Raw genomic sequence first — 25,478 nt, forward strand, 5'->3', positions numbered from 1 at the left:
AAAGGCCCAGACTTCCCAAACACTTGATACCTGAGATTCCCCTCTAATATACAACCCTCCCTTTTAATTTTTAATTCTTATGGAATTCATGATTTTCCCCATTGCTTCTTTCATCTTTCAATATCCAATTTAATTTATCAGCAAACCTACAGTTTGTTAGCAAAGGCAAATCTCTTTTCCATTCATCAATCAGTGGAATCCTTCCAATTGTTTCTTTTATGTCTCAGTGCTAGTCTTATCTACCAGCAGACCCACAGCTTGTTTGTAAAGACAAATCCGTCATTTCTCTCATTAGTGTTTTTCTGCCTGTGTTACCACTGCTCCAAACCCTCTTACCATACCACTCTGTGACTTCCTACATTGCTTTGATTACTTTTTTTTGTGAATAGATGCTCCTGCAATATTCTTGAATTGTAAGCTATCCTTTCAAGCAGGAACTAACACATTTTTTCAAGGTACCCTTTTCTGGAAGAACAGCTTCCACTTTGCTACTTCCTTGATGTGGAAGAGGTTCCCTTCTTTTAAGTTTTTGATGTTCCAGGAACTCTTTCATTTCATTTTCATCTCTGGCTTGTCTGCAGAACATTCTGTAGGTTAGGTCAATATATTTTATTTCTTCCTGGGTTTCCATCCTGTTGTTTCATACTCCCTAACAGTGAGGAGTCAATAAATCCTTCCTGGATGTTTATGCTCTGGTTTCTATCACTATTATCATTTGGAGGGGCCAGTCTGCAGATGTAAGAAAGATAATTTCTTTACATAATTCTCTGATTTGGTTACATAGAAGTATTTTAGTCATTTTGCTAAAACCTATGATATAATATATTTATCACACTATTATTAATATGACTGTAATATATAAATATATATAAATCATACAATGTATACATAAACTGACAGATTATACCATACAAAAGCAGTTAAAAATAAGTATAAATTGTACCATATCAAAATATTTGTGATGCAAAAAGTCAATCTATGAATGTGAAAGCCAATATCATATTGTCATCTGTAACAATAGATCTTAAAGAGGTGCCTGAAGGCTAAGAACAGTTTCATTAGCAAATTTCAGTTGCAAAGTTCTGTAGCTAGGTATTTTCCACCTGTCACTGCTGTTTACAATGTCTGCAAAATCATTTTCATGCTGAAAATCACTTAACAACTCCCTTTCATATTTATTCATGGCTAAACACTCATGCCAACTCCTGTTGAAGTCAATAGCAAGTTTCTAGATATAGCAGGTCTGTCACTGCCTATCACTAAAATATTAATTTGTATGTTTTCTTATTTTGGAACAAAAATATGATTGTGGCTTTTAGTGTTAGTTTTTTACAGCTAAGCATGCAGATGCAATAATCACAGAACTGAAATAATTTGAGATTACAGAGGTTAAAAACTATATGTGAGAAGGTATTAACAGGAACTTCAAATTAATAAAAATTATTTTACCCATAAGGTTATACCCTTATGCCTCTCCTGAAGAAAACATATTAATTGAAGATGCATGATCATCCAAAAAAACCACCATGTTTAAATTGATTAGAATTGTTGATTAGCCCATGTTACTGTGAAATATCACCTTCCTTTTTTATTTTTACCGACTAACGCTGATTCAATTTCAAAACTCTTAACAAAAGAAAAGGGTTTATTGTTTGCACTGCTGCCATTAAGCCATGATGTTAAGTATACTGATAATGCATTTGCAAAGTTTTAGTACAACTGACAAAATTGAAATGCCTGATACACACAGGCATGCAGCCATAAGAGATTATTTGATGTTTATTTATGTATATTTCTTTGATTATTCATAAGTTGTTTATATTGGAAAACTTTTTCAATGAATATTAATAAAGATTTGATTTTAAAATATGTTAAGGAAAACCTTCCCAATCAAGTTCCTCTCCCTGACCAAGCCCTGAACCTGGCTGGTAAGGAAAGTAAGCCATAAATCCCAGGTGTCTCTATCTTAAAAAAAAAAAAGAAATCAAATCACTTTGTCTTGTAAATTTGGCCTTTAAAAAATTGAACCCTCTTTTCAAGGTAAACTTGGAAGCCTTGTTCCAGAAAAGGCCATCCAAGTCCAGGTATGACAGACTGTGGGTGAAGGCAAAGCATTTAAGCACTTGCAAGTAATTTTGTTTAGTAATGCTTATTGATTCATTAGATGTGTTGTCTTACTGTTCATAATAAGAGAAGTGCATGTTACCTGAATTTAAAAGGTTAAACTATGTTCATGTTTGTGGTTGTTAAGGCTGAAAACTGAGGTGGGTTCTCATAAGCTGTTCAGCTACCACAACAAACAGAACTTACTTGCCTTGATATAAACACATTCCAATGGTAGAATACAGTGGATACAGAATCAAAGACTGAGAAAATTATTGGCCTGGTTGCTCAGTGCTGTGCTCTTCCTGCATTTTCTGTTTTAGTATTTAAAAGCAGAGATGCAAACATAAAAAAAATCAAATCCAAAACACCTACAATATGCATTTTTGATTGACTAATGCTCAATGAACAGGTCAATGAACAGTTAAATAACTCTGTCTGACCCATCATTCACTAATATTTATAACAATTTGCTCATATTCACAGGAATCTTTTAAAAAGGAGAAAGGACTCAGGGTACCATTGTACATTAGTGTTCAGCCTTTGCTGCTTTAGGAATCCCCTGCACCATCAAAACAAACAATGGCCCTGTTTCATTTCACAGAAAACAAGACATTTCCTGCAGCTCTGGGGGGTGTTACACCACACTGGTATTCCTCACTCAGCAGCAGGACAAGCCATTGTGGAATGTGCCCTTGGCACTTTAAAATTTATTCTTAAAAAGCAAAGAGGGCTGAAGCTATCTATATTCTAAACCACTAGGAAAACTCCCAGAATCCAGTAAATCACTTTATATCACTGCAATCATCCAGTGGTGCCCAGTTGCCCAAACCCAGGGTAATGGTGCAAGACCTTCTTACCAGTATTTTGAATGTCTTTGTGATCTCAGTACTTGGGGATGAAGATATGCTTGTGTTTCCACAGACCTGGGTACCTGCCAGGTGTGTGTGCCCTGCTCTACATCCTGCCCAGGACCCAAAAAACACCCTCCTGTTGGCCCCTCAGCAGACATGGAGCCGTGTGTGGAGCAGTGACTTAAACAACCTGTGCAGCTGCTGCATGGAAATCTGGGATTTTATTTGTTTACAAATTGTTTCTTCTGTTAGTTGGTTTTCTGAGGGTTCCAAAGGTTGAATGGTTTTCTTGTTTGTAGTGTTAAGTTGTAACTTGTAAATTCTAAGCAGTTAACCTGTGGCCATAGGAGCCTTCCTGTTGTTCTGTCCCCAAAAGGAAGGCAAATTCTTCCTGGGGGCTGGGAGGGAACGGGAGTGTTTTTTTTCTGGGCATATGCATTTTCAGGCTCATTCCATGTCAGAAGGCGGCAGGAAGAGCCAAAAGGAGCTTGGATGGCTTTCCCATTGGAATCCTTGGGGATGAGCTAGGCTGTCCCACTCAGCCCTCAGCACCCAGGGTACCATCACAAAACCCAGTCCCGGTGCAGGTGGAGCCCAGAGGCTGCTCATCCTCGGGTTCACAGAGGCCAAATGACTCCATCAGGTGGAAACAACTGATTTGTTACGGCTCCCACTCTTGTGCAGCGCCACGAAAACATTCCCAAGGCAGGGAGGGTGTCTCCTGCCGGAGCAGACTCCAGCCCTCAGGTGAATTACACATTCATAGGAGGAGGGATCAGAGGGAGTGGCGGCTCCTGACGCTCCCAACCTGGGAAGCAGAAGGAATAACAGCCCGATGAGAGCAGCGTGTGCAGGCAGCAGGGACCTTCTGCTCGGGGGACATCGGGGACAAAGGCTCTCACTCCTCTTCTCGGACCTCGACGGGTAATCCCTGTTCCTCGGCTGCCATCCCTGGGGACAGCGGGACAGAGCTGTAGGTACTTGGAGAGCCCCAGGTGGGAGAGCAGGGCTTCCCGGGTGTCCTCCAAAGGAATGTCTCTGCTCAGAGAGGGGAGGGCAGTGTTTGGAGAGGGTCAGGTGGAAGGGCTGTCACCCTGTTGCACCTCTCGGAGGTCACCCGGCGTTCTCCAGATCTGCTGAGATGCGGGACATTTCACAAAGGGAATATTTTTCCAAGCTGACTCTCGAGAGAAAAGGGCCATCCCAGGCAAGGCTCTTCCCTAGAATTTGCATGCCCTTCTCCTGACGCTACGCCACAAAAATGCGCTCAGTCTCTCCTTGTATTTTCTAAAGGCTCGCCCTTAAAATAAGGAGTCCAGAGTCTCGTGGAGGGGTCTTGTCTCCATATCGCACCCCAGGGAGTTCAGGGTGATGATGGTGGGGAGCCCTTCGTGCCCCAGCTGGGAGAGGGGGTCCCTGGGTCCGGCACAGTCGGTGCTGTGAGCGGGAGGGTGCCCGAGGAAGGGATGTGCCCGAGGAAGGGATGTGCCCGAGGGATGTGCCCGAGGGAGGGATGTGCCCGAGGGATGGATGTGCCCGAGGGATGTGCCCGAGGGATGGATGTGCCCGAGGGATGGATGTGCCCGAGGGATGTGCCCGAGGGATGGATGTGCCCGAGGGATGTGCCTGAGGGGTGGATGTGCCCGAAGGATGGATGTGCCCGAAGGATGGATGTGTCCGAGGGATGTGCCCGAGGGATGGATGTGCCCGAGGGACGTGCCCGAGGGATGTGCCCGAGGGACGTGCCCGAGGGATGGACGTGCCCGAGGGATGGATGTGCCCGAGGGATGGATGTGCCCGAGGGATGTGCCTGAAGGATGGATGTGCCCGAGGGGTGCAGCGGTGCAGCTGCTGATCCTCCTCTCTGATCCGCTCCGGGGACACCAGAGGGAGCAGGTGACTTTTCTTCCCCACTGCCTTTTCTCCCACCTCCTGCAGCACGGGGAGCCGGTTCCTCCCGCGGAAGGGGAAAGGGAGGATGAGGGGCAGCCGGGAAGTGACAGAAACCTGCTCCCAGATCGCCTCTATTTCACCAGGGAAGCAATGGGGTGCGTGCAAGGTACCTGGAGTTGGCATTCAATGGGAGTTTAGCAGGTCACTGCTAAATTGCTCCACAAAATAGAGAAGCTGCTTAGCTCCTCTGAGCAGCTGAGGCAGTATTTCTGCTGCGAATTTGCTACCTCCAACAAATTTACCCCTTCCTATATGGCTGAGGTCTGCCCATGGCAGAGGCGTTGGAATTTTAAAGTCCCTTTCCACACAAAGCATTCTGTGGTTCTGTTTTGGTGAAATAAAATAGCAGTCTGATGTTTTGTGGTAAGAACAAGCTGAAGAAGACACCAAAACCTTTCCCAGGAAGAGCAGGGATGTCCTGAGATGGTATTTCACTCAGGTCTGCAAAAACAAGCCAGGAATATCCCAGGGTCTCTCTCAGCTGTAAGGAGAACCCAAACAAACACATTATTTGATTTTCAAGAACATGGCCCTGCAATTTAAAATTGGGTGGTTTACTCCTCATTAGTTCAGCTATCAGTGGAACAAAAATGACCTATTTTTCCAGCTATCTAAGACATTATTTTAAATTCATTATCTATAATCACCCCCTCAAAAACCAGGTTTGCCTGGGCACATACAGATGTACCTGTGCATGTTTCTGAATTTAAGAGCCTGATGGAGGATGTGGGATTAAAATGGGGTGGAATTTGGATTCCAGCTTTGTTCAAGATGAGCAAAATGAGCCATTTTCAGAACCAATAAGAGGATTTCAGATTCAAAATCATTTCACCTTCTGAGGGGTCAGTGGATACCCTGATAGAAGAGCAGTGCACTTCAAGAGAACTTCCCCCAGCTTCTGTTCCAGTGCCAGCAAAGTCTCTCACCCTCCTCACGACAATGTTTTGCAGATCACCATGATGTGGCTGTTCCTCACCATTTCTTGCTTAATGTTCATCACTGCAAAGTCAGAAGAAAACCCCGAGGTGTCCATGAGTGTTGTAAGTCCCTTCTTTTCCTGCTTGGTTGTGCAAGTTACCTGTGCTGCTATGGTCTGTGCAAGACCCACAGGCTCTGTGTGTCTTCACCAATGATTGACACCAGGATTTTATTAGATGTTTGTCTCCCTCTTCTTATATATACAGAAATTTATGGCAGGCATTTATGGTGGGCTTGATTCCAAGTCAGCAGGTTTGGTCAGGACAGCCCTCTCAGGCTCAGAGTTTGGCTGTCTGTGCTGCTCTGCTCTTAACTGCAATACGAAAAGGGACAGCTCTTCATTAGACCTGCCCAGGGACCTGCCAGAAATCCTGGCTGAAGTCATGACATGGCCACAGCATTGGTGGAAGGGACACTGGGAGGTCCTGAGCCCACCCTCCCCCTGGAGTCACCAGCAGCACTGATGGCTTTGCCCAGCCAAGCCCTGCCACCCCTCAGGACAGAGCCTCCCTCCCTGGGGACTGTCCCATGCTGTCCTTCCCTTCCCACAGGGTGAAATTGTGCAGTACCACGGGTACCCCTATGAGGAGCACGAGGTGGTGACAGATGATGGCTATTACCTCACCCTGCAGAGGATCCCCCACGGCAGAGACAACCTGGAGAGCTTCAGCATCTCCCACAAGGCAGGGGCGCAGGCACCCAACATGTTCTGTCCCCGTAAGTGCCACAGGAAGCTCTGCCTGCTCCAGGCACCCCGAGAGCTTTGCTGGGCTGGAGCAGGACACACCCAAGGCTACCTCATCATGGGCTGGGTCCTCCAGGAGGCAGCTTTCCCTGTAGGGAAAATCAGGCAAATAGCCTTGGGAGCAGAAGAAATGCAGGTGCCCACCTTGTTCTGAGAGGATTTGTTCCAAAGAGGAAGGAGAATGAATGGGACAGAGAAATCTTGCCCCAGGTTTTACCTCAGCTCAAAACCAGAGAGTGGAGCAGCAAAAAGCCATTAGTCAGGAAAGGAAACCAGACCAGGCAGCCAATCCAATGCCATCTCAGTATTTTGCATCCTTCCTGTGTCCAAGTCAATGCCATCTCACCATTTTGGGATCTTCCTGTTCTGCACTGAAACCCCTGTTTCAAAGTAATGGTAATTACTGGGGTAATTACCTAGTTATTGGCAGTGTGTCCCTGCCCTGGGAAACATGTGTACACACATACATATACAACAAATCAGTGTAAAAAACCCCAGATTTCCAGTCTCTGCCCTGGCCTTCTTCAAAAACCCAAGAGAGACTGAGGGCAGAGGTGGCCATGTCCCTGCACTGGTGTCACTTCCCATGGGGATGCTGCCAAAGAAATACCAGGATGTGAATGATCAATTCTGCTAGTGGTCAGAGAAAATGATCCCTCCTCTTTTTCCTCCAGCTCCAAAGGCTGTGGTCCTCCTGCAGCATGGCCTGGTGTTGGAAGGAAGCAATTGGGTCACCAACTTGCCCAACACCAGCCTGGGCTTCATCCTTGCTGATGCTGGCTATGATGTCTGGATCGGGAACAGCCGGGGGAACAGCTGGTCGAGGAAACACAGAGAGTTTGAATTCTACCAGCAGGAATACTCAGCTTACAGGTGTGTTTTCTGTGAAACTGGAGGGTGGGCAGGTCCCTGGTACCCTCAGCAGTGTCTGCAGGCTGGAGGAGGGGTGCTCCTGATAGTCACACACTCTGGCAGTGGGCAGAAACTGGGTTGTTCATTCCTGCCCAAGCTCTTGCCCACACCCAGGTAGCCATGGCAAGGTCAGCAAGGGTGATTTTCTCATGTGCCTGTCTCCCCTGCAGCTTCCATGAGATGGCCATGTATGATCTTCCAGCGACCATCAACTACATCCTGCAGAGAACGGGGCAGGAGCAGTTGTACTACGTGGCTTACTCCCAAGGCACCACCATAGGTACTAAGGAGGAGAGCAGACCTGGCAGAGTCACATCAGCTGTGCACCCCCAGGCTGGGAGTGCTCCTAAAACCTTGGTCAGGGAGGGTAATGTCCAGGCATTTCCAAAAGGGAAAAGAGCAGGTAATTGCTTTAACAGAAGAGTTTTGAGCACTGGCAGAACCAAACCAAGTACATATCCTTGCTGCCAGAGCCCGACCTGCTAGAGCCATCTCTGAGGGGCCTTCTGATGGGCACACACACCTGGAAGTCAACAGCTCCCTCAGAATCAACAGGGCAGGGTCTGCTTCCTTCTCCCTCACACAGGTTTCATTGCCTTCTCATCCATTCCCGAGCTGGATCACAAAATCAAGATGTTTTTCGCCTTGGCACCGATCACTGTGAACTCACACATGAAGTCACCCTTGGTGAGGTTGTTTGACCTTCCCGAGGCTCTGGTTAAGGTATGTGCTCACCACACGTGAGGTGTGAGGGGGAGGAGGGACTGCCAAGGTGACCTGAGACACACAGTGCTTGTGCATCACCTCCATCTCCCTGGTCTGTGTGTTTGGGAGCCTTTAGGGTGGGCAAATCACCTTCCTGTCACACCTCGATCACAGAACTATTAATAGGAATTGGGTTTGGGTCCCTTCTCCCAGGAGAAACCTCTCCTAGGAAGGGCAGGGCTCTTCCTGGGCTGTGGCCATTTCTGAAAAGCCAAAATGACAAAGCACAGCAAAGTTGGTGAGCAAAGAGGTGGGGAGCACCTGGAGGCAAAAAAGAACATGAGCCCCACTGATAAACCCCTCTGATTTCCACAGCTCATTTTAGGACACACAGTGGTCTTTGATGAGGATTATATCTTGAAGCAAGTGATTTCCAGATTGTGCATTTACCCCATGCTGAAAACCTTGTGCTCTTTGGTCTTTTACCTGCCTGGTGGGTTTACCAACAGCTTGAACGTGGTATGTACACTCCAACTCCTCTCTCAAGAGATTCACTTTCTCACTGTGCAAGCCCAAGCTGTCAATCTACTGCCTCTACATGGCCTTCCACATTTTTGAGCCACAGAAAATTTCAGGCTGGAGGCACCAGGGTGGGCATTTCTCAAGTAATGCATTAGTGTAATTCCTTAATATTCCAAGAAGGAAACATATTAGGAACAACACGTAGAGCTACTGCTGTGAGTTGAGCTTTGTCTTTGGAAAAGGACCCTGAGCATGAGATATGGAGCCTTACTTTGCCTTGAAAACCAGGCAGACTCCTAACATGGCCCAGCCCTCCATGGGAATTGCTCAGCTTGCTGCAAGGAGCTCTAAAGTTCTGTGTGAGTGTATGAGTGAGGCTCATGTGGCTACTGAACAGGTTTGGTTTTATTTCTGACGTGGATTTTTTGGGGGCAGAGAATAAACCTCTCCAATGATTTCTTGCAGAGCCGCATGGATGTGTACCTGTCCCACTACCCTGATTCCACATCTATAAAAAACATGTTGCACTGGCGCCAGGTAACACTTGGTGTTCTCTTCCCTCTGCTCAGGGGCTGGAATAATCCCCCACTGCTCCCCCTGTGCAGCTGTGTAAGGGAGAGAGGAAAGCTGCCCTGAAACCCTGGTGCAGATGAAGTTATTAATTCCAACAAAAGAGATACAAGAGTCCTTGGGACTCGTAGGAAGTGGGGGTGGAATAAAGATTGGTGATAAACCAGGACAGGAGATGCCAGAGTAAAGGCTGAGGGTCAGTAAGACCATTAGTGATACAACTAATTATTAAAAGCATTCTATCACATCCTTCTGCTGATGTTGTTGACCACAACACACAAAAATTCTTGCCCAAAGGTCATGTCTCCTTGGCTCTTGGTACACCAGGTTCTTCCCTGTGGGTTTCTGTGCTGAGGTCTTCCTGGGGCTGAGCTCTTCTCCCAACACCCAGTTCCAGATGTAAAAATCACTTCCCTGAGCCTTGGTGGCAGAAGAGAGCAGTGCAGTCCCCTGTCACCTCTTTTATCTTTCTTAGAGACCCCTCCAAAGCATGGATAATAAATGTAACTCTCCTTTTCCAGCTATATCAGACAGGGGAATTCAAATACTATGATTATGGCAGTGACAACATCCTTCATTACAACCAGGTAAGACAGAAAAAATAAATACATATTGCAATGAAAATACTGCAGTGGTTGGAACTGAATTTGGAGAATTGAGCAGCCTGGGCTAGTGGAAGGTGCCCTGCCCATGGCAGGGGAGCTGGGACAAGATGATGTTTGGAGGCCCATTCCAACCCAAACCATTCTGTGATTCTATTAATTACATGATATTTTTGGAATTTGCTTTGTATGAGGAAGCAGGTTCGTAATTTTCTAATAAAAAAAAGTTACCCAGTGATGAGTTTTTGACCCTCTGGTGAAAAGAACAGGAGTCCAAAGCATAGTGAGGCCCCATGGTGATAATTCTTCTATCCCTCTGGATAAGGGAGAAATTTTAAGCAGCCATCAGGATACACTTTGAATTTTTGGCTTGCCCTCTACCTCCCTCCTGTCTTCCAGACGACTCCTCCCTTCTATGAGCTGGAGAACATGAAAACCCCACTGGCTGCCTGGTATGGAGGCCAGGACTGGATTTCAGCCCCTGAAGATGCAAACATCACTCTGCCTCGTATCTCCAATGTGGTCTACAAAAAATACATCCCTGAATTTGTCCACTTTGATTTCCTCTGGGGCAAGCATGTCTATGAGCAGGTGTACAAAGAAATGCTGGACCTGATGGAGAAGGACTTAGAGCTGGAGCAGAGATAGTGACTGTTGGCTTCTCAATGTCTTCTGGGGCTTTTTTCATCTGGGGGAGAGAAAAAAAAAAATGGAGAAAAAAATGGGGGGGGGGGAAACCTCAATAAACTGCTGCACTTGGTCTGGATTGATATTAGTCTGGCCAGTGAGGAACAGCAGCCAATCCAGTGATTGGGAAAGCACTCTGGATTGAGATTAAATAGGCTGAGGTCCCTGCAGAGGTTGAACATGGCCCTCACACCCTGAGTGTCCCACAGGTTTCCAGCAACAACCAATTTCAGTGGAATTTGGCTCCTGGTGGCCACTGTGGACTCTGGGCTCCTTGAGCTTGGGTTCCCAGCTGCAAACAGCTGGACAGAAGCTCCGTGCCCTCCTGGATGTTGGTGCCCCACAGGAGCAGGTCTGCTGGGATGAAACCATGTGGTGGATGGATCCTGCTTTATTCACCTTCTGGCAGCACTTCCACACCAAGAATCCCAACATCCTGACCCTCACTGCCTTCATTCACAGTTGAAAGGAGCTATAAACTTCCCACCTAGGGACAATGGAGAGTGGCCATAGGTGTTTTTTTCCATGACAACTGCCCATTTTACTAACAAAGGGGACATCTTTGTCAGATTCATGCTGATTTGGATCATCTTACTTAAACACAAAGAAGCTTCAGTAAGTTCTACCAGAAAACATAATTTTGTACCACTTTAAACTATTCTGAGGCACAAACCCAGCCACCTTTTGCTGCTTCTCAGGGAAACAGAAGAGTGTAGTGGAAAGCAGTACCAAGTCTAAATCTGCTTTCAGCTTCTGGATTAAATTGTTAGTAATACTTTAATCAGAAGAGGAATTTTGAATTTGCTAGTTTGTGTAACTATCTTCTTAAAATATGCCTGGGAGCAAGCAGGGCAAAGGATAAGGTTCTCTTTCCACAAATATGTAATAATAATAATAATAATAATAATAATAAATTGGATAGGGTCTACTGGGCTCTGTGTGGTTGTACTGTAAACTAGGGGTTAAAACTCTGGAGAAATTGTTCCCTGTGAGGGTGGGCAGGCCCTGGCACAGGGTGCCCAGAGCAGCTGTGGCTGCCCCTGGATCCCTGGAAATGCCCAAGGCCAGGTTGGAAGGAGTGGAATGAGACAGGCTTTGAGGTCCCTTCCAACCCAAACTATTCCAGGATTCTGTGAGTGTGGGTTTTCAGCACAAGCATCTTACCATGGGCAGGTGAGGTAGAGCTGCTTTCCCAATGCTCCTCCTGCTCAGGATTCATTTTCAGTAGCTGGTCATGCTGGCAGATGCCCACAGTGCCACCAGCATCTGCCTGCAGGGAAGAGGTGGGTGGTGAGGAGGGTATGGAGCCCAGCACAGCTGCTCTCCAGAGCCAAACTGTGGGGTTTTAGCAGCAGAGTTTCATCCGGGTGTCTGGAGATGGTGGCACAGGGCTGGTGGTGCCTTGAGGGACAACTGCTTGAGTTACCATCTGTAAAGTGTTTCACTTTCTGCCCTCACAGCTGGAACTGACCACAGAAGAAAACAGAACAGGGTGAGGTGATCCCAGGGTGCAGGAATGAGGTTATAGGTTAGATAGGATCTGCCTGGACTGCCAGTGATTAGCTGCCTCACTTAGGATATTTGTAATGACATCTTTTTCTGTGTGATCAGCTCTTCATGGCAGGGCTGTGCCCTGGAGCAGCATTACAGGACTGCACTGTGCTCATGCCATGGATATCAATGCAAATGCAGGATGACTTCTCCACCTTGGCAAATAAACACACAAAGATGCTGGCAGGATGTTCCCCCTTCAGACTGCTGAGAAGCTGGCAGGAAACTAGAATCACAGAATCCTCAAGAGACCCCTATGATCATCAAACCCAGCCATGCTCACCACTAAACCACGCCCCCACGCCATTCATTCAACTTTCATTTAAAAGCACTAACTTTTAACTTCTGAAAACTCATTAAAAAGTGCAGGGTTTAACCTCTTTCTGCCACAGGTTATCAAATTTCTGCCACTTCGGCAATGTGGTTCAGTATTTGCAATGCATTTTCTTCATTCTCCCATGACAGAACTTTGGTGAAGTTCTGACTAGATCAGGTTCTGGTACTTGCTCCCCCTTTGTTGTTGAAGGATCAACAATTGATGAAGAGGTGTGTTTTGGAAACAGATTGATTTATGCTTGCAGAATAAATATTGTGAAATTCCAGCTCCTGGGATTTGCATGGCAGGATTGGAGGCCTTGAGAGTCTCAGGTTTGTCAGATAAGTCAAACATCATCAGACAGGTCTGTGGTGATGGCACAGGGTATCACAGAATCATGGAATCACAGATGGTTTTAGTGGGCAGGGACCTTAAAGCTCATCTCATCTCAACCCCTGCCATGGACAGTGACACCTTCCACTATCCCAGGCTGCTCCAGCCCCATCCAGCCTGGCCTCAGGCACTGCCAGGGATCCAGGGGCAGCCACAGCTGCTCTGGGCACCCTGTGCCAGGGCCTGCCCACCCTCCCAGGAACAATTCCTTCCCAATATCCCATCCATCCCTGCCCTCTGGCATTCTCTGTGTCCTGGCACTCCATCCCTTGTCCAAAACCTCTCTCCATGTCTCTTGTAGCTCCTGGAAGGTCACAACTGGGTCACCCAAAGCTTCTCTTGTCCAGGCTGAACAATCCCAGCTCTCCCAGCCTTTCCTCCCAGCAGAGCTGCTCCATCCCTCTGACCATCCTGGAGCCTCCTCTGGACCTGCTCCAACAGATCAATGTCCTACATATCTCAGTCCATGGTGATCAACTCAATCTCTCACCCTCAGAGCTCCCAATGCAGCACAAAGCCTTCACCACCCTTTTGTCTCCTCCCTGTGTGGGCAAACCAGCCTCAGTCACACGTGGGGAGGATGTTGGTCACTCAGCCTCTTGTTCAATTTTCTTCCAGATGTGCTCATGCAGAGTGTGTCACACGAGGCCCTGAAGGCTTAAAGCTGTGTCACATCCCGCTCAGGGCACAGCAGTGTCACCGTGCTGGCTGACCCATCATTTCCTAGCATCACACAGCCAATGCAAAGGACAGCAGGGGCCATGCAGTGGGGACAGGGCCAGCTCCAGGCTGTGCCCACACTGGAGAGGTGCTGAACACCCATCCACAGCCTCCTTCAGGCACAGGCTTGAAGAGAAGTGGTGCTGTTGCAAATAATCCAAAGATTGCTCTGGTGTCTGCTTTAAGCAACGTGCTGCCCTGTGGGGTTATTTAGAAACTGATTTGTTCCAGAGTTAATCTAGGACAAGGTTTCATCGAGTTATGACAGATGGTGTGCTGCCTTTTCACATCTTTTTGATCCTTAACAGCTTGACAACAATTTCCAGAGGCATTACGGAGAAGATTCAGGATTTCATTTGGTTGAAAACACTTTGCTTTCTTATTTCAGGAGCTCACAGCAATTTCTGTGTTATTTCCAATTTAATTTCCAAATTGTTGGGGAGTTTGTTAGATGAAACCTCTGAAAGAGAGACCCTGGTCCTTGAGACTTGCATTTTCATGCGAGGGGACTTCAAGAGGTGGGAATGGTATAAGGCCATGGAAAGTTACAGCCAGCTGAAATCAAGATCAGACGTCATTTTCTTCAAAACTTCACAAGCCAGTGTTGATCACGATGACTCTTCTCCCAGGCAACCACTGACAAACGAGAGGAGACAGCCTCAAGCTGCACCAGGAGAAGTTTAGGCCAGACATCAGGAGAAAATTCTTCTCTGAAAGAGAGACTGGGCACTGGAATCATCTGCCAAGGGAGGTGGTGAAGTCGCCAAACCTGGACGTGTTTAAAAGAAGACTGGATGTGGCACTCAGTGCCATGGTTTAGTTGATGAGGAGGTGTTAGGTCACAGCTTGGACTTGATCTCATAAGGTCTTTCCCAGCCTAGTTCATTCTGTGATTCTGTCATCATCCCTGCCCCTGGACTATGTCCTCTGGGACACGTTCCTGCTCCCTAAACCTCTCTGACAGCTCTGATCAGGGCTTTGGCAAAGGTGAGCCAGATCATGCTGGAAAATAATCTCAAGAGCACTACAGCACCAAATTTAAAACCTGTAGGTATTTCTTTATTGAGAATTTTTGCTCATGTTGTCCCAGATCTGTTCACAATCTGAATTCTTTCAGCTGTAAAGTAGACTTTAAAGCCAATTGTACAATGAAGAGAGATCAGGGAAGAAGTACAAGAAGTTCAGGGTTATTCTGGTATCTTCTAAACACAGGAGCAGAGAAGGAATTACCAGAGAAAAAGCACCAGTGATCACATCTCCATTATTTCCCAACCCACATTCAGGAACATTTACGCTTCTGTTTATTCCATTTCATTATAGTGAACAGATTGATTGCATGAACAACTTCAACGAGGTGTTGTGAAAAGATCAGCTGTTTCCTCAAGCTCAACTGTGCAACTCTAGCATGGGACAAACCCCGGCTAAATGTGTAAACCAGAGATATCTCAGCCTAGCTGGAGAGACTTTAAACTAGGAGAGGTACAAGCAGATAAGGACTGCTTCCCTTATCAGGTTCTTTAACTTGAACCGTGCTCTCCAAAGTTACTGCAAGGGGGTTGTGCTCACCTGGCAGGAATTGCACAAGAGCTGAAATTCTCTTATTGCCAAAATCAGGGTGATACTCCCTCTCCCAGCTCAGGATGCCAGGAGCAGATGCCTTGTGACTGGTTTGCCCTTGTGCTTGGCAAGAGGCACCAGACAGCACCCTGGGCACACAGTCTGGTGGCTGGAACATGTGGGGAAGCAGCAGGAGCAAGAGCAGGGCAGGAGCTGGAGGAGAGGGGTGTGTGGATAGCCCAGGGCAGGATTAACCCCAATCCCAGTGCCGAGGAACGTGCTCAGTGTGCCTCAGAGGAGGTGACTCAGCAGCAGCAGACCTGCACTGTGGGACAGCAGTGGGGACACAGCTGATTCCAGGGGCTGTTTCTCATCCTGTTGTGCCAGCAGCAGGTGGGGTTGCAGTCCTGTGATGCCTCAAATGAGATCATGAAAGGCATCCAGCAGCACTGCTGTCTAATATCTATGAAAGGTGAAGCTAACAAGAGGCAGAAGCAACACACCACGACAGAAGATGTAACTTTTGGTGCTTAAAGGGCCTCAGAGACCAAGAAAAGTACAGGGTTTGGGCCTCAGGCAGAGCCCAGGAAGAACATGGATGACTTGTTGGCCTGGACACACATCCCTCTGAGAATCGTGGAATCCTGGAGTGGTTTGGATGGGCAGGGACCTTAGAGATTCCCTCATTCCACCCTCTGCCATGGGCACAAACACCTTCCACTGTCCCAGGCTGCTCCAAGCCCCATCCAGCCTGGCCTTGGACACTGCCAGGGATCCAGGGGCAGCCACAGCTGCTCTGGGCACCCTGTGCCAGGGCCTGCCCACCCTCCCAAGAACAATTCCTTCCCAATATCCCACCTAACCCAACCTCCTTCAAGTCCTCAAAGGTCTTAATTCCTCCCATTGACTAATCTACACAAGAGCTCCTCAGTAAAAATCCAGCTGCTTTTTTGTGGAACCTTCTCTCCTTCCACCACAGGTAGAATAACTCCAGGTGCTGAATCACACACCTTAGCACTGACACACTGCTCCAATGGCCTCATTCCACAGCCTAGGATGTAAGAGAAGTCTCTGCTGCCTTTCCAACCTCTACTACTATCATTTTATTACTACTGTTACTACTATTTAGTACCTTCACTGGAGAAGGAGTAGTGGAGTTAGAGGGCAGTAGCGTGGGCAGCAGGGGAGAGGGGATTCTGCCCCACTCAGGTGAGACCCCACCTGTGCACAGGTCTGGTGCACCCAACATAAGAAGGGCATGGAACTGTTGGAGCAGGTCCAGAGGAGGCCATGGGGTTGTTGAGGGGACTGGAGCAGCTTCCCTCTGGAGCCAGGCTGGGAGAGCTGGGGATGCTCAGCCTGGAGAAGGGAAGGTTGTGTGGGGACATCACAGCTCCTTCCAGGGTCTGAAGGGATACAGGGAGCTGGAGAGGGACCCTGCAACAGGAACTGGAGTGACAGGACACAGGGAATAAGTTCAAAGTGTCAAAGGGCAGGGATGGATGGGATATTGGGAAGGAATTGTTCCTGGGAGGGTGGGCAGGCCCTGGCACAGGGTGCCCAGAGCAGCTGTGGCTGCCCCTGGATCCCTGGCAGTGTCCAAGGCCAGGCTGGATGGGGCTTGGAGCATCCTGAGATAGTGGAAGGTGTCGTGGCAGGGGGTGGCACTGAATGAGCTTTAAGGTCCTTCCAACTTAGGTGGGTTGAAGGTGAGAGAAGACATTTCCCAAAGCCCAGAGCAGGCCCAGGTGCAGAAAGTGACAAAGGAGGCCAGGCCTGCCATAAGGAGGAAAGTACCCACCCAGCCCTGTGTGCCAGTGGCACCGACAGAAAATTCCAAGGTGGAGCAAGCACAGGCTGCGTTTCACAACTCACATTCCCCTCGTACAGCAGCCTGGGGAGGCAGCCTAACCCACAGCCAGCCAGGGAAGGCACCACAGAGCCAAGCACAGGCAGCAGAGCCAACCACAGGCTGCTAGGTGGCTCCCAAGGTAGGGAAAGGCGTGGGCTGGGTGGTCACAGGCTGCAGATGGGGAGCAAACACCTTTGCTCTGTGCAATGCCAGCTTTGGCCAAGCAGAGGTGTTGCACCTGTGGTGCTTTTCCAGGTGCTTTTCCAGAAGGGACATTCAGCCAGGTGCTTTTCCAGAGAGCCCTGCAGAGTTTTTTGTGAGTTGTCCCTTGCTAACATGACACTTTTGGATTTTACTGTCACTTTGCTCAAGGGGTGGAATGACCAAGTGTCGCCCACCCAGGCAGGCAATGAGCCTGACCTGTCCTTGGGGTGTCCTTGGGGTGTCCTTGGAGAGCTCAGCATGCTGCTGAGGTAAAGATGATAGAGCCCAAGCTTTTTTGTTGCACCAGGAACTCTTCTAAATTATCCTGGGAATTAGGAAATGACCCCTTACAAAGAAAAGCTGTTGGTTTGTTGTTTGGGGTTTTTTTTGTTTGTTTGTTTGTTTGTTTTAATGTAGCTATCATGAGCTTAAGGTGCAACTCCATAGCTGGAATTCCTCAGCACACCGATCTGGAAACAGCAAGCATGAAAGTCACCGCCACATGCAGGGAGGTGCCACAGGAGTGATCAGCACCCATCTGTTAATTGGAGGGCACACGTGACGAGGGACAGCAGGGTGCCAGCGTGGCTGGGCTCTGACACAGCCTGGTCCTTTTAACTGGTGGTGACAGAGCCACCAGCACTGCCACCACCAGCCTGGTCAGACACACCAGTGGGCTCTGCCTGGGAACGTGTTTTTCCTCCCTGTCATTCAGATCTGTGTCCTTTTGGAGCTGCCCCGAGGTGGGAAAAAGAATCAGTCGCTCATTTTTATTTTTGGTCTTAGCTCGCATCTTGGTGATACCACAGGTAGGTTTGCTGGGAATATTTCAGAGGGTAGCAAAAGTCTTGTGGTGTGGGAGATCCACTGGGAGCAGAAGGAGGGGGCAGAGAGTAATTCACAATTTGTGCTGCTGGGCTGAAGTTAAGCTCTAATTTCTGAGAGCCTGGTAAAGTATTAGAACTGTGTGCATTAAAAAGAGGCCTCTGCTCAGCTCAGGAGCATCTAAGGTGATCAAAAAGGTTTCTCTTTTCTTCAGGCTACACTTATTTAACCAATAGCCTTTCTATGAGGCTCTACCAGTTTCAGTTCTTAGGATTCTTCTGTTTACAGTGGGTTTTGGGCACAAAAGCTGAGCAATAGAGAAACACAAAATGTATAGACATGGTCATAGCCCAGCCACACTAAACATGTTCCTTCCATAACATAAACTCCCCCTTTAGTTTCCTCTATGAGATAACTGGCCCAATGCTGTTGGTTTAGTTCTTGTTTTGCTGGTTCTCTTCCTCTTGCCATTAAAAATATAGAAAAGGCTCCTGCCTAGTACCAGATCCTGTCTGTAGAGAGGAGTATAAAAAATTCTCATGTGGACTGCAAAGAAAACTGAAATTGGGAATTCCCTCCACTTTCCCGGCCCAGAAAATTATATGAGATCTTCAGATATGTGAGGAATTTAGCCCATCATAACCAAGTAGAAACAAACATTCATATCAATTCTATTAACAATAATAATCAACAACAATAACAACAGCACAGGTGTTACTGTTTTTGCTGTCATTATTCTTGTTGTTCTCCCTATTCCTATTATTACCATCAGTATCATTCTTTTTATTGTTGTTGTTACTGTTACTATTTACACAGGCACAAGATGTGGCTGTTTATTGCAATCCTGTTTCTCCTGCAAGCACCCACCAACTCCGAAGATGCCACCAAGCAGAAAAAGCCTCTAAATCCCGAGACTCTCATGAACGTTGTAAGCCAGGAGATCTTTGAATTTCCCCTCTGAAAGCTTGGGCACGTTCAGCTGGAGGACAGAGGGTTGGAGGGCACATGGAGAGAGAGGGCTGGTGCTGTTGATGTGATGCTGCCTCCACACCATCATTAACAAGCTCCTCCTCCCAGCAGAATTAAGTGCAATTACCAGCAGGGCAGTTTGAGATGGGGATAACCCCAGACTGGATTTGAGCAGATATCTCCCCAGAGGTTAGAAATTTGTGCCTGGCTCCTCTCCTTCAGCTGCAGCATATGGCTCAGGGCCATGTCCAGGTGAGCCCTGAGACGCTCTGGAGCTGGGTTTAGCAGGACCCAAGATGGGGTAAATTTGCTGCATTTAATCTTTCCTGCCAACCTCATGACAAAGGGAGCACACAGCAACACGTGGGCAGGACCACAGCTGGATTTTACCAGGCAGAAACTTCCCAATCTGTGGAGTTTTCAGCATCAGTAAAGTTCAGGCAGAGTCTCAGGAGCCCTGCAATGATTCCTGTGGGGTTTATCCCACTGCCCTTCCAGTCAGCCCAGCTTGGCAGGTTCCATCTGCCACACCACCTTATCTGCCCAGCACATCAGCTGGGAGCCTGATGTGACACGCGCTGCAGTCGGTGTCAGGCGTCAGGAAATCAGTGCCAGCCAGCAGGAAAGCGGGTCAGGCGTCAGAAAATCCTTTCAGTTTCAATGTTTGGAACCATTTCAAGCCCTGCAGCTGCCAGCTCCCCTCCCACCCGTGGCTGAGCATCTCCCCTTCCCTTGGCAGATCACCAGGGCTGAGTTCAGACAGAGCATCCTCTGTCACAAAAAGTCCTCAGCTGATCAGAGACAGCCTGGGCAAAGCCATGTCCCAGAACTTTGGTTTTACTAGATGTGCTCTTCAAGTGAGATAAGCACCTTCACTATGGAAAGTTTTTTTTTTCTTCTCCCAGAGCCAAATCATCTGCCACAGAGGGTACCCCAGTGAGGAGTATGATGTCCTGACTCGTGATGGCTACTACATCCACCTGAACAGAATTCCTCATGGAAGAGAAAAGCCTAAGAACAGAGGTACAGCTCTATTTCACTCAAAGTTAAAAAAAAAAAAACAGCCCTGAACGTAAGTAGGGGAATGGATGAACCTGGACAGGGCGGGGAAATAATAATTGTTAAAGCAAAAAGACTGAATCCGTGGGATTTCTCCAATTTACACTCAAAGTTGTAGCACCACAACACATCAAAATGCACATTCTGCACATCCTCTGGCAGTGCAAGGAAGAAGTTTTACTGGCCTTGGTTTGGGGTGAGTGAATAGAGAGAATGTGGTTCAATGAAATGTGCTGTTTCTCTTGCGCCCAGGGCCCAGGCCAGTTGTGTTTCTCCAGCATGGGATACTGGGAGAAGGCAGCCACTGGGTGGAAAATCTGGCTAACAACAGCCTTGGCTTCATACTAGCAGACTCTGGCTACGATGTGTGGCTGGGAAACAGCCGGGGGACGAGCTGGTCCAGGAGACACCAGCACCTTTCAGCTGACCAGGTGGAATTCTGGGATTTCAGGTGGGCTGGAGCGTGTTACAAAAGCCTGGCGATGTTCTCTGCCTGCCACCAAGCTCTAGGCAGAGGAGGGTGCCTCCCAGCAGGCAAGTCAGAGCACCTCATCCCTGGCACAGCCTTCCCCAGGGAGGATGGAGGGACCTGAGCAGACCTGCCTGCTGACAGCTCCAACACCTCCCTGCAGCTGCCGAGAGCACAGGGCACTGCTGCCTGCCTGGGGACACACTGAGACATCAGCCCTGCCTCGGGGGCATCCACTGAGGTGGCCACAAGTGGCATTGCCACCTCCCCTGCTCCTAGACCTTGTTGCTCCTTGTCTCCCCCTGCTACTGCTTTCCCAGAGCTGATCTTCAGAGCAGAATCCCCTCATAAGCTCATAAACAGGCTTTCAGAAAAACCTCACGCAGCAGGTCTGCCTTTCACCACGTCCCACCAACAGGCACAGGGGCAGGAGCCAGTGCTCCATTCCCCTCTGGGAAAGAGCATCCCGAGGAGCAGAGCAGGTGCTGTAATCCTGGTGGGAGCCAGTTTTGTGTCTGCAGAGAGGCTGGGTATGGCACTGGGATGCTGGCCAGGCTCTGCACAGTCTATTTACTGCTCACCATCGCCATGGGAGGACTAAGCCCCCTTCAGGGGAAGATGATGCCACGGCAGGAGGGATCCGTGCCAGGAATTTTCTCCTGGAAAATCAGCCCCAGATATACAGCTGGGCAGCTCAAGGTAAATTTGCCCTCCTGTTGCTGTCTCATAACCAACATCCCCCTGCTGTGTTGCAGCTTCCATGAGATGGCAATGTATGACCTCCCAGCCGCCATCGACTTTGTGCTGCAGAAAACAGGGCAGAAGCAGCTCCACTACGTTGGCTACTCCCAGGGCTGCTCAATTGGTGCGTTCTCAGGGGTCACCCACCACCTTGGCTTGAAAAATTTCATTCTGGTGTTTGCCAGCAGAAAGCAGGGGGGTCTCTTCCATGTGGGCTTAACAACCACTGAAGAGCCCGAACAGCCAAGGGAATAAAGGTGTTGCCTCCCTTTGGGCATCTCTTGCACCAACATTTAGCAGGAAGGTGGCCAGAGATCTCAGATTTCCAAATGGAGATAATAAATTAAACAGACATGGGTCCAAGTGAGCTCTCAGATTAAGCACCTGAGGAAAGATGGAGCAAGTCTGAAGTTGTTTTTCTGTTTTCTCAGCGTTTATTGCGTTTTCATCCATGCCCGAACTGGCTCAGAAAGTCAAAATGTTTTTTGCCCTGGCTCCAGTAGCGGTACCCAAGCACTCCAAAAGTCCATTAATAAAGGTGCAGCTCCTCCTGGACAACAAGCTCAAGATGATTCCGGTAAGGGATTACTCCATGCCCTTCTGCCCCAAAACTGATTGGTTCTAGACAAGGGATTATGCCTGGACACAGCCCCTGGGGCAGTTAATTCCTGCTGATTTATTAGCACAGACACAATCAGATGCACATACAGTCCTGGATGGTTTTGTTGAGAACATGTCTTCCTTCCATCAGTAGGATAAGCAAGGTCTTTATATGGGGAGCACTTGTAGAGGCCCTAGGCTAAACACCTGGAAAAGAGAAGCTTTGCCATGTTGATTCCATGAAAAACAGATCCAGTGCTTGAGGGAGGTGGGGGCAAAGAGGAGAGTTGTGAACATTGATTTTCCTGGTGTGTGTTCAGTCAGCATCAACTCTGGGACAGAGGGGCAGAGGGGCAGCAGGCTTGATTCCTGGATATTGCCATTTCTGCCTGGCTGTGGGGCTGGGCTGCAGGGAGGGAAAAGCAGGAAATGCAGGCTGCCCTTTGCTCGTTTTGCAGCTGCTGCTGGGCAGGACGGACGCGTCCCTGCGGGTGAGGAAGCTGTGGCGGTTCCTCCCGGGGCTGTGCAGGCACACAATGATGCACAAGCCCTGTGCCAGCCTCCTCTTCCTGCTGAGTGGCTACAACGAGAAGAACCTCAACACGGTGGGTGTGCCATCCCAGTGGGGATCAGGGTCCCAGGGCTGCTGTTCTGTCACACACCCTGCTACAGCCACTCCCCCCAGTGCTCATAGCAAGCAGAACCTTCATGGGCAACACGTGTCCCTCTGCCAGATGCTTTTCCTCCTGGGATAGGAAAAGCCCCCAGGCTCTGCTGGGCCAGGTGGCCCTTGACAGCACCTCTGAATTAGGGCTGCTTGTCACTGTGCCCACCCTGGGGTGCAGCCCCTGCTCTGAGCTGACCTCAGGCAGTCACTGAGGCCTTGAGCACAGCCCCCGAGCCCAGGTAAGGCATCTCACAGAGCTCATCCTTCATCCCCATCACTCTCCTCCCAAAGCTGCCTCACAGCAATTGGTTTTTAGTGAAAATTATAGTCCTGAGCCTGGTCCTGCTCTTCAGACAGTGTGACTCAGCAGTGGCTGCTCTGGGAAACACCTGGCAGCTGCCACTCCACTCCCATCCGCTGGAAAGCAGCAATAGCTGGGATCTGTTTCCTTGCAGACACGGCTGGATGTGTACACATCCCACTATCCAGATGGCACCTCTGTCAAAAACATCATCCACTGGGCCCAGGTAGGACCCCTGGGATAGTCCCCTCACTGGGAGTTTGCTGTGCCCCAGGCAGATGTGAGAGTTCAGGGATCTCAGACATTTCTCACACCTCCTGAGAAAGTAAAGGCAAGAAATTAGAGGAGGATGCAGGATGAGCTGCCCTGGTGCTTGTGGGGACCAGGGACACTTCAGTGTGTGTCCTGTGCTGTGCCAGACAGAACAAGGGACAGAATGGGGAGGCCACAGATGGATCTGAGATTCTGGATTCTGAGACCCCCAGAAGTCACCAAAGCAGAACTTGGGGACACTGTGGTGCTTGTGGGTGGAAACCCAAGGACAGGCTGGGGAAGCTGGAAAAGAAGGAAAAGGGGGACCCAGCAACATCTTCCCCTGTTCAAAGACGTCCTGGACACCTTGGGGATGGACTCTGCAGCTTCAGCACTAGACCTGCTGGGAACGAGGTCAGGCTGGAGAGCCCCACCCATGTGCCTCCTTGCAGAGCCAAATTATAGGTAATGGAAGCTGAAAGAGGGCGATCAGGTTATTGTAGGAACTCCTGCAGCACCTGCACATGCAAGCTGCTGGTGAGCAAGATTTCAGAAGGAAGAGTGTGGCACCTTGGTTTGTCAGCCCATGGCTAGTGACAAGCATGGAGCCAGAGGTCAAAACACCAGCCTATTAAAAAAGGTGGAAGGCCTGGCTTTGCAGGGATGCCATCTCCTGCATTGTCCCACAGGTGAGGACACCAACACCTTTCCTTGTCCTGCCTGTCTCCAGCCAGCTGGACATGGGAGATGGAGGGCAGGGACTTACACAAACCCCTTCTGAGCAACCTCTCATGACAGGTGCCTCAAGGGGGCTGGGAGATGTGAAACACACGCAGCCTCCCACAGCAGATCCATCTTCTCTTCCCAGGTGATAAAATCTGGAGAATTCAAAGCCTTTGACTATGGCAGTGAGAACCCAGCCAGGTACCACCAGGTAGGAGCTGCAGTGCTGGCAGCTGGAGATGCTGGGGGTGTATCTGGGGTGGTGCAGGGACAGAATGGCTGGCAGGGACTGACCAGCCCCGTGTCCCTGCAGGACACACCACCCTTGTACCGCATGGAGGAGATGCCGGTGCCCACTGCTGTGTGGTCAGGAGGGCAGGACTGGGCAGCTGACTGGAGGGACGTGCTGCTGCTGCTGCCCCGCATCAGCCACCTCCTCAGCTACACCCACATCCCCGACTGGAACCACTGGGACTTTGTCTGGGGCCTGGACGCCCCTGGGCGCCTCTACAGCAGCATCCTGAGGATGATGGAGGGGTCCCGGTAGTGGTGCTGGTGGCCTGGCCCCTGTCCCTCAGCTGAGACAGCCCTAGGAGGGGCTGGGACACTCCCTTCCTTCCTGATGTGCTTGTGGTGATGGTGTTTCCATGCATCCCTTGGTTGTTGGGGTCTCTTCTCCTTGCTTGGGAGCTCTTCAAGCACCAGTGGCACAGGGCTGGGAAGGCAGTACCAGGGTCAGCCCAAGCACCGGAGCAGGCAGGAGCCACCAGTCTCACTGGAAGGGTCCCAACATGATGGTGCTGAGCAAGGGGGACATGGGGACACCACCCCACAGTGGCTGCCCAGTGGGTTGTGGATTAGAGGAGGTGGGAGGGAGCTGGGCCTGTTGAGTCTGGCACACAAAGGAATGGAGGGGATGGATGAGGCCAAGCCCTTCTTGGCAGCAGCAACAGGTGATGCAACGAGGCCCCAGACTGCAGCCCAGGGGGATTCAGGTTGGATGTGGAAAATCCTTTTTCCCCAAGTCAAGTCCCCAGGGAAGTGGAAGGTCTCCATCTGGGCCCAGCTAGGCACCCACCTGCATTGTTTGGGCTGGGATACCCCAGGACACTGGGAATCCCTCATCCCTGGGAGCTGGTGACCCCAAATGCCCTTTGCTGGGTCACAGGGCCACCATTCCCCAGGGAAGCTGTTGCCAGGCTGATGTCCCCAGCCCATCCCACCGTGCTGCTTGCTGCAAACCTAGAGGTGGGGAAAATCCCTCCGAAATAAATACTCAAAGGGGATGCTTTGACATCCCCAGCTCTTTCTCATATGTGAATATTTTCTGGGGAGCTGCCTGGGCCAGCAGGGACACAGTAACCCCATGGACATCTGGTAGAGCTGGGTGGCACACTGGGTTTTCCTAGGGTACTGGGAGTATCTCGGTACTTCTCAGTACCCTATCCCACCCCATGGCAGGCAGCAGGAATGCTTGCTGGCGAAAAAAACCCACTAGAAGTCAGCCTTGGGAGTGGAGAGCCTTATTGTGTCCACGAAGGTTTGGGAATCACGGGTGGGCAGGAGCGCTGGGACCGGCCCTTGGGGCAGCTCTGCTGGGATGTATGGCGGAACGATGGGCGTGCACTGCTCCTCCACCTTGGCAGGC

At 49.4% G+C, this 25,478-nt stretch overlaps 2 protein-coding genes and 1 long non-coding RNA gene across 5 annotated transcripts; 2 read left to right on the forward strand and 1 right to left on the reverse strand.

The window, feature by feature from the left end:
* Nucleotides 1-3,582: 3,582 nt before the first annotated feature.
* Nucleotides 3,583-13,602, forward strand: LOC306805129 (putative lysosomal acid lipase/cholesteryl ester hydrolase). Of its 3 annotated transcripts, none has more exons than XM_079312530.1 (10): nucleotides 3,583-3,704; nucleotides 5,861-5,950; nucleotides 6,440-6,605; nucleotides 7,308-7,506; nucleotides 7,716-7,825; nucleotides 8,132-8,268; nucleotides 8,626-8,769; nucleotides 9,238-9,309; nucleotides 9,864-9,929; nucleotides 10,344-11,327. In XM_079312530.1, exons 2-10 carry the CDS (start codon nucleotides 5,867-5,869, stop codon nucleotides 10,590-10,592), a joined length of 1,227 nt encoding a protein of 408 aa, XP_079168656.1. In that variant the 5' UTR covers nucleotides 3,583-3,704; nucleotides 5,861-5,866; the 3' UTR covers nucleotides 10,593-11,327. The 3 variants fall into 3 exon arrangements, with proteins under 3 accessions (XP_079168656.1, XP_079168657.1, XP_079168655.1); XM_079312531.1 differs by lacking the exons at nucleotides 3,583-3,704; nucleotides 10,344-11,327 and adding exons at nucleotides 3,728-3,881; nucleotides 13,510-13,602; XM_079312529.1 differs by lacking the exon at nucleotides 3,583-3,704 and adding an exon at nucleotides 3,728-3,881.
* Nucleotides 13,603-17,922: 4,320 nt separating this feature from the next.
* Nucleotides 17,923-24,932, forward strand: LOC306805141 (lipase member M-like). Its single transcript, XM_079312562.1, has 10 exons — nucleotides 17,923-18,033; nucleotides 18,866-18,977; nucleotides 19,924-20,041; nucleotides 20,330-20,528; nucleotides 21,302-21,411; nucleotides 21,719-21,864; nucleotides 22,346-22,492; nucleotides 23,010-23,081; nucleotides 23,976-24,041; nucleotides 24,144-24,932. Exons 2-10 carry the CDS (start codon nucleotides 18,873-18,875, stop codon nucleotides 24,375-24,377), a joined length of 1,197 nt encoding a protein of 398 aa, XP_079168688.1. The 5' UTR covers nucleotides 17,923-18,033; nucleotides 18,866-18,872; the 3' UTR covers nucleotides 24,378-24,932.
* On the reverse strand, nucleotides 22,847-24,283 carry LOC306805143. The gene is made up of 2 exons (XR_013775123.1): nucleotides 23,938-24,283; nucleotides 22,847-23,169 (listed from the first exon to the last, which is right to left on the reverse strand). It is a non-coding gene; the product is annotated as an uncharacterized lncRNA (long non-coding RNA).
* Nucleotides 24,933-25,478: the final 546 nt, after the last annotated feature.

This window comes from Erithacus rubecula, assembly GCF_903797595.1.
Source record: "Erithacus rubecula genome assembly, chromosome: 9".
NCBI lineage: Eukaryota > Metazoa > Chordata > Aves > Passeriformes > Muscicapidae > Erithacus > Erithacus rubecula.

Excerpts from the sequence above, each read along its gene's own strand:
- LOC306805129 (XM_079312530.1), top strand. The coding sequence starts at position 5,867 with ATGATGTGGCTGTTCCTCACCATTTCTTGCTTAATGTTCATCACTGCA. Across the intron at positions 8,770-9,237 it reads TTACCAACAGCTTGAACGTG|AGCCGCATGGATGTGTACCT; the intron begins GTATGTACACTC and ends GATTTCTTGCAG. Across the intron at positions 9,930-10,343 it reads ACATCCTTCATTACAACCAG|ACGACTCCTCCCTTCTATGA; the intron begins GTAAGACAGAAA and ends CCTGTCTTCCAG.
- LOC306805141 (XM_079312562.1), top strand. The coding sequence starts at position 18,873 with ATGTGGCTGTTTATTGCAATCCTGTTTCTCCTGCAAGCACCCACCAAC. Across the intron at positions 21,412-21,718 it reads CTCCCAGGGCTGCTCAATTG|CGTTTATTGCGTTTTCATCC; the intron begins GTGCGTTCTCAG and ends CTGTTTTCTCAG. Across the intron at positions 21,865-22,345 it reads ACAAGCTCAAGATGATTCCG|CTGCTGCTGGGCAGGACGGA; the intron begins GTAAGGGATTAC and ends CTCGTTTTGCAG.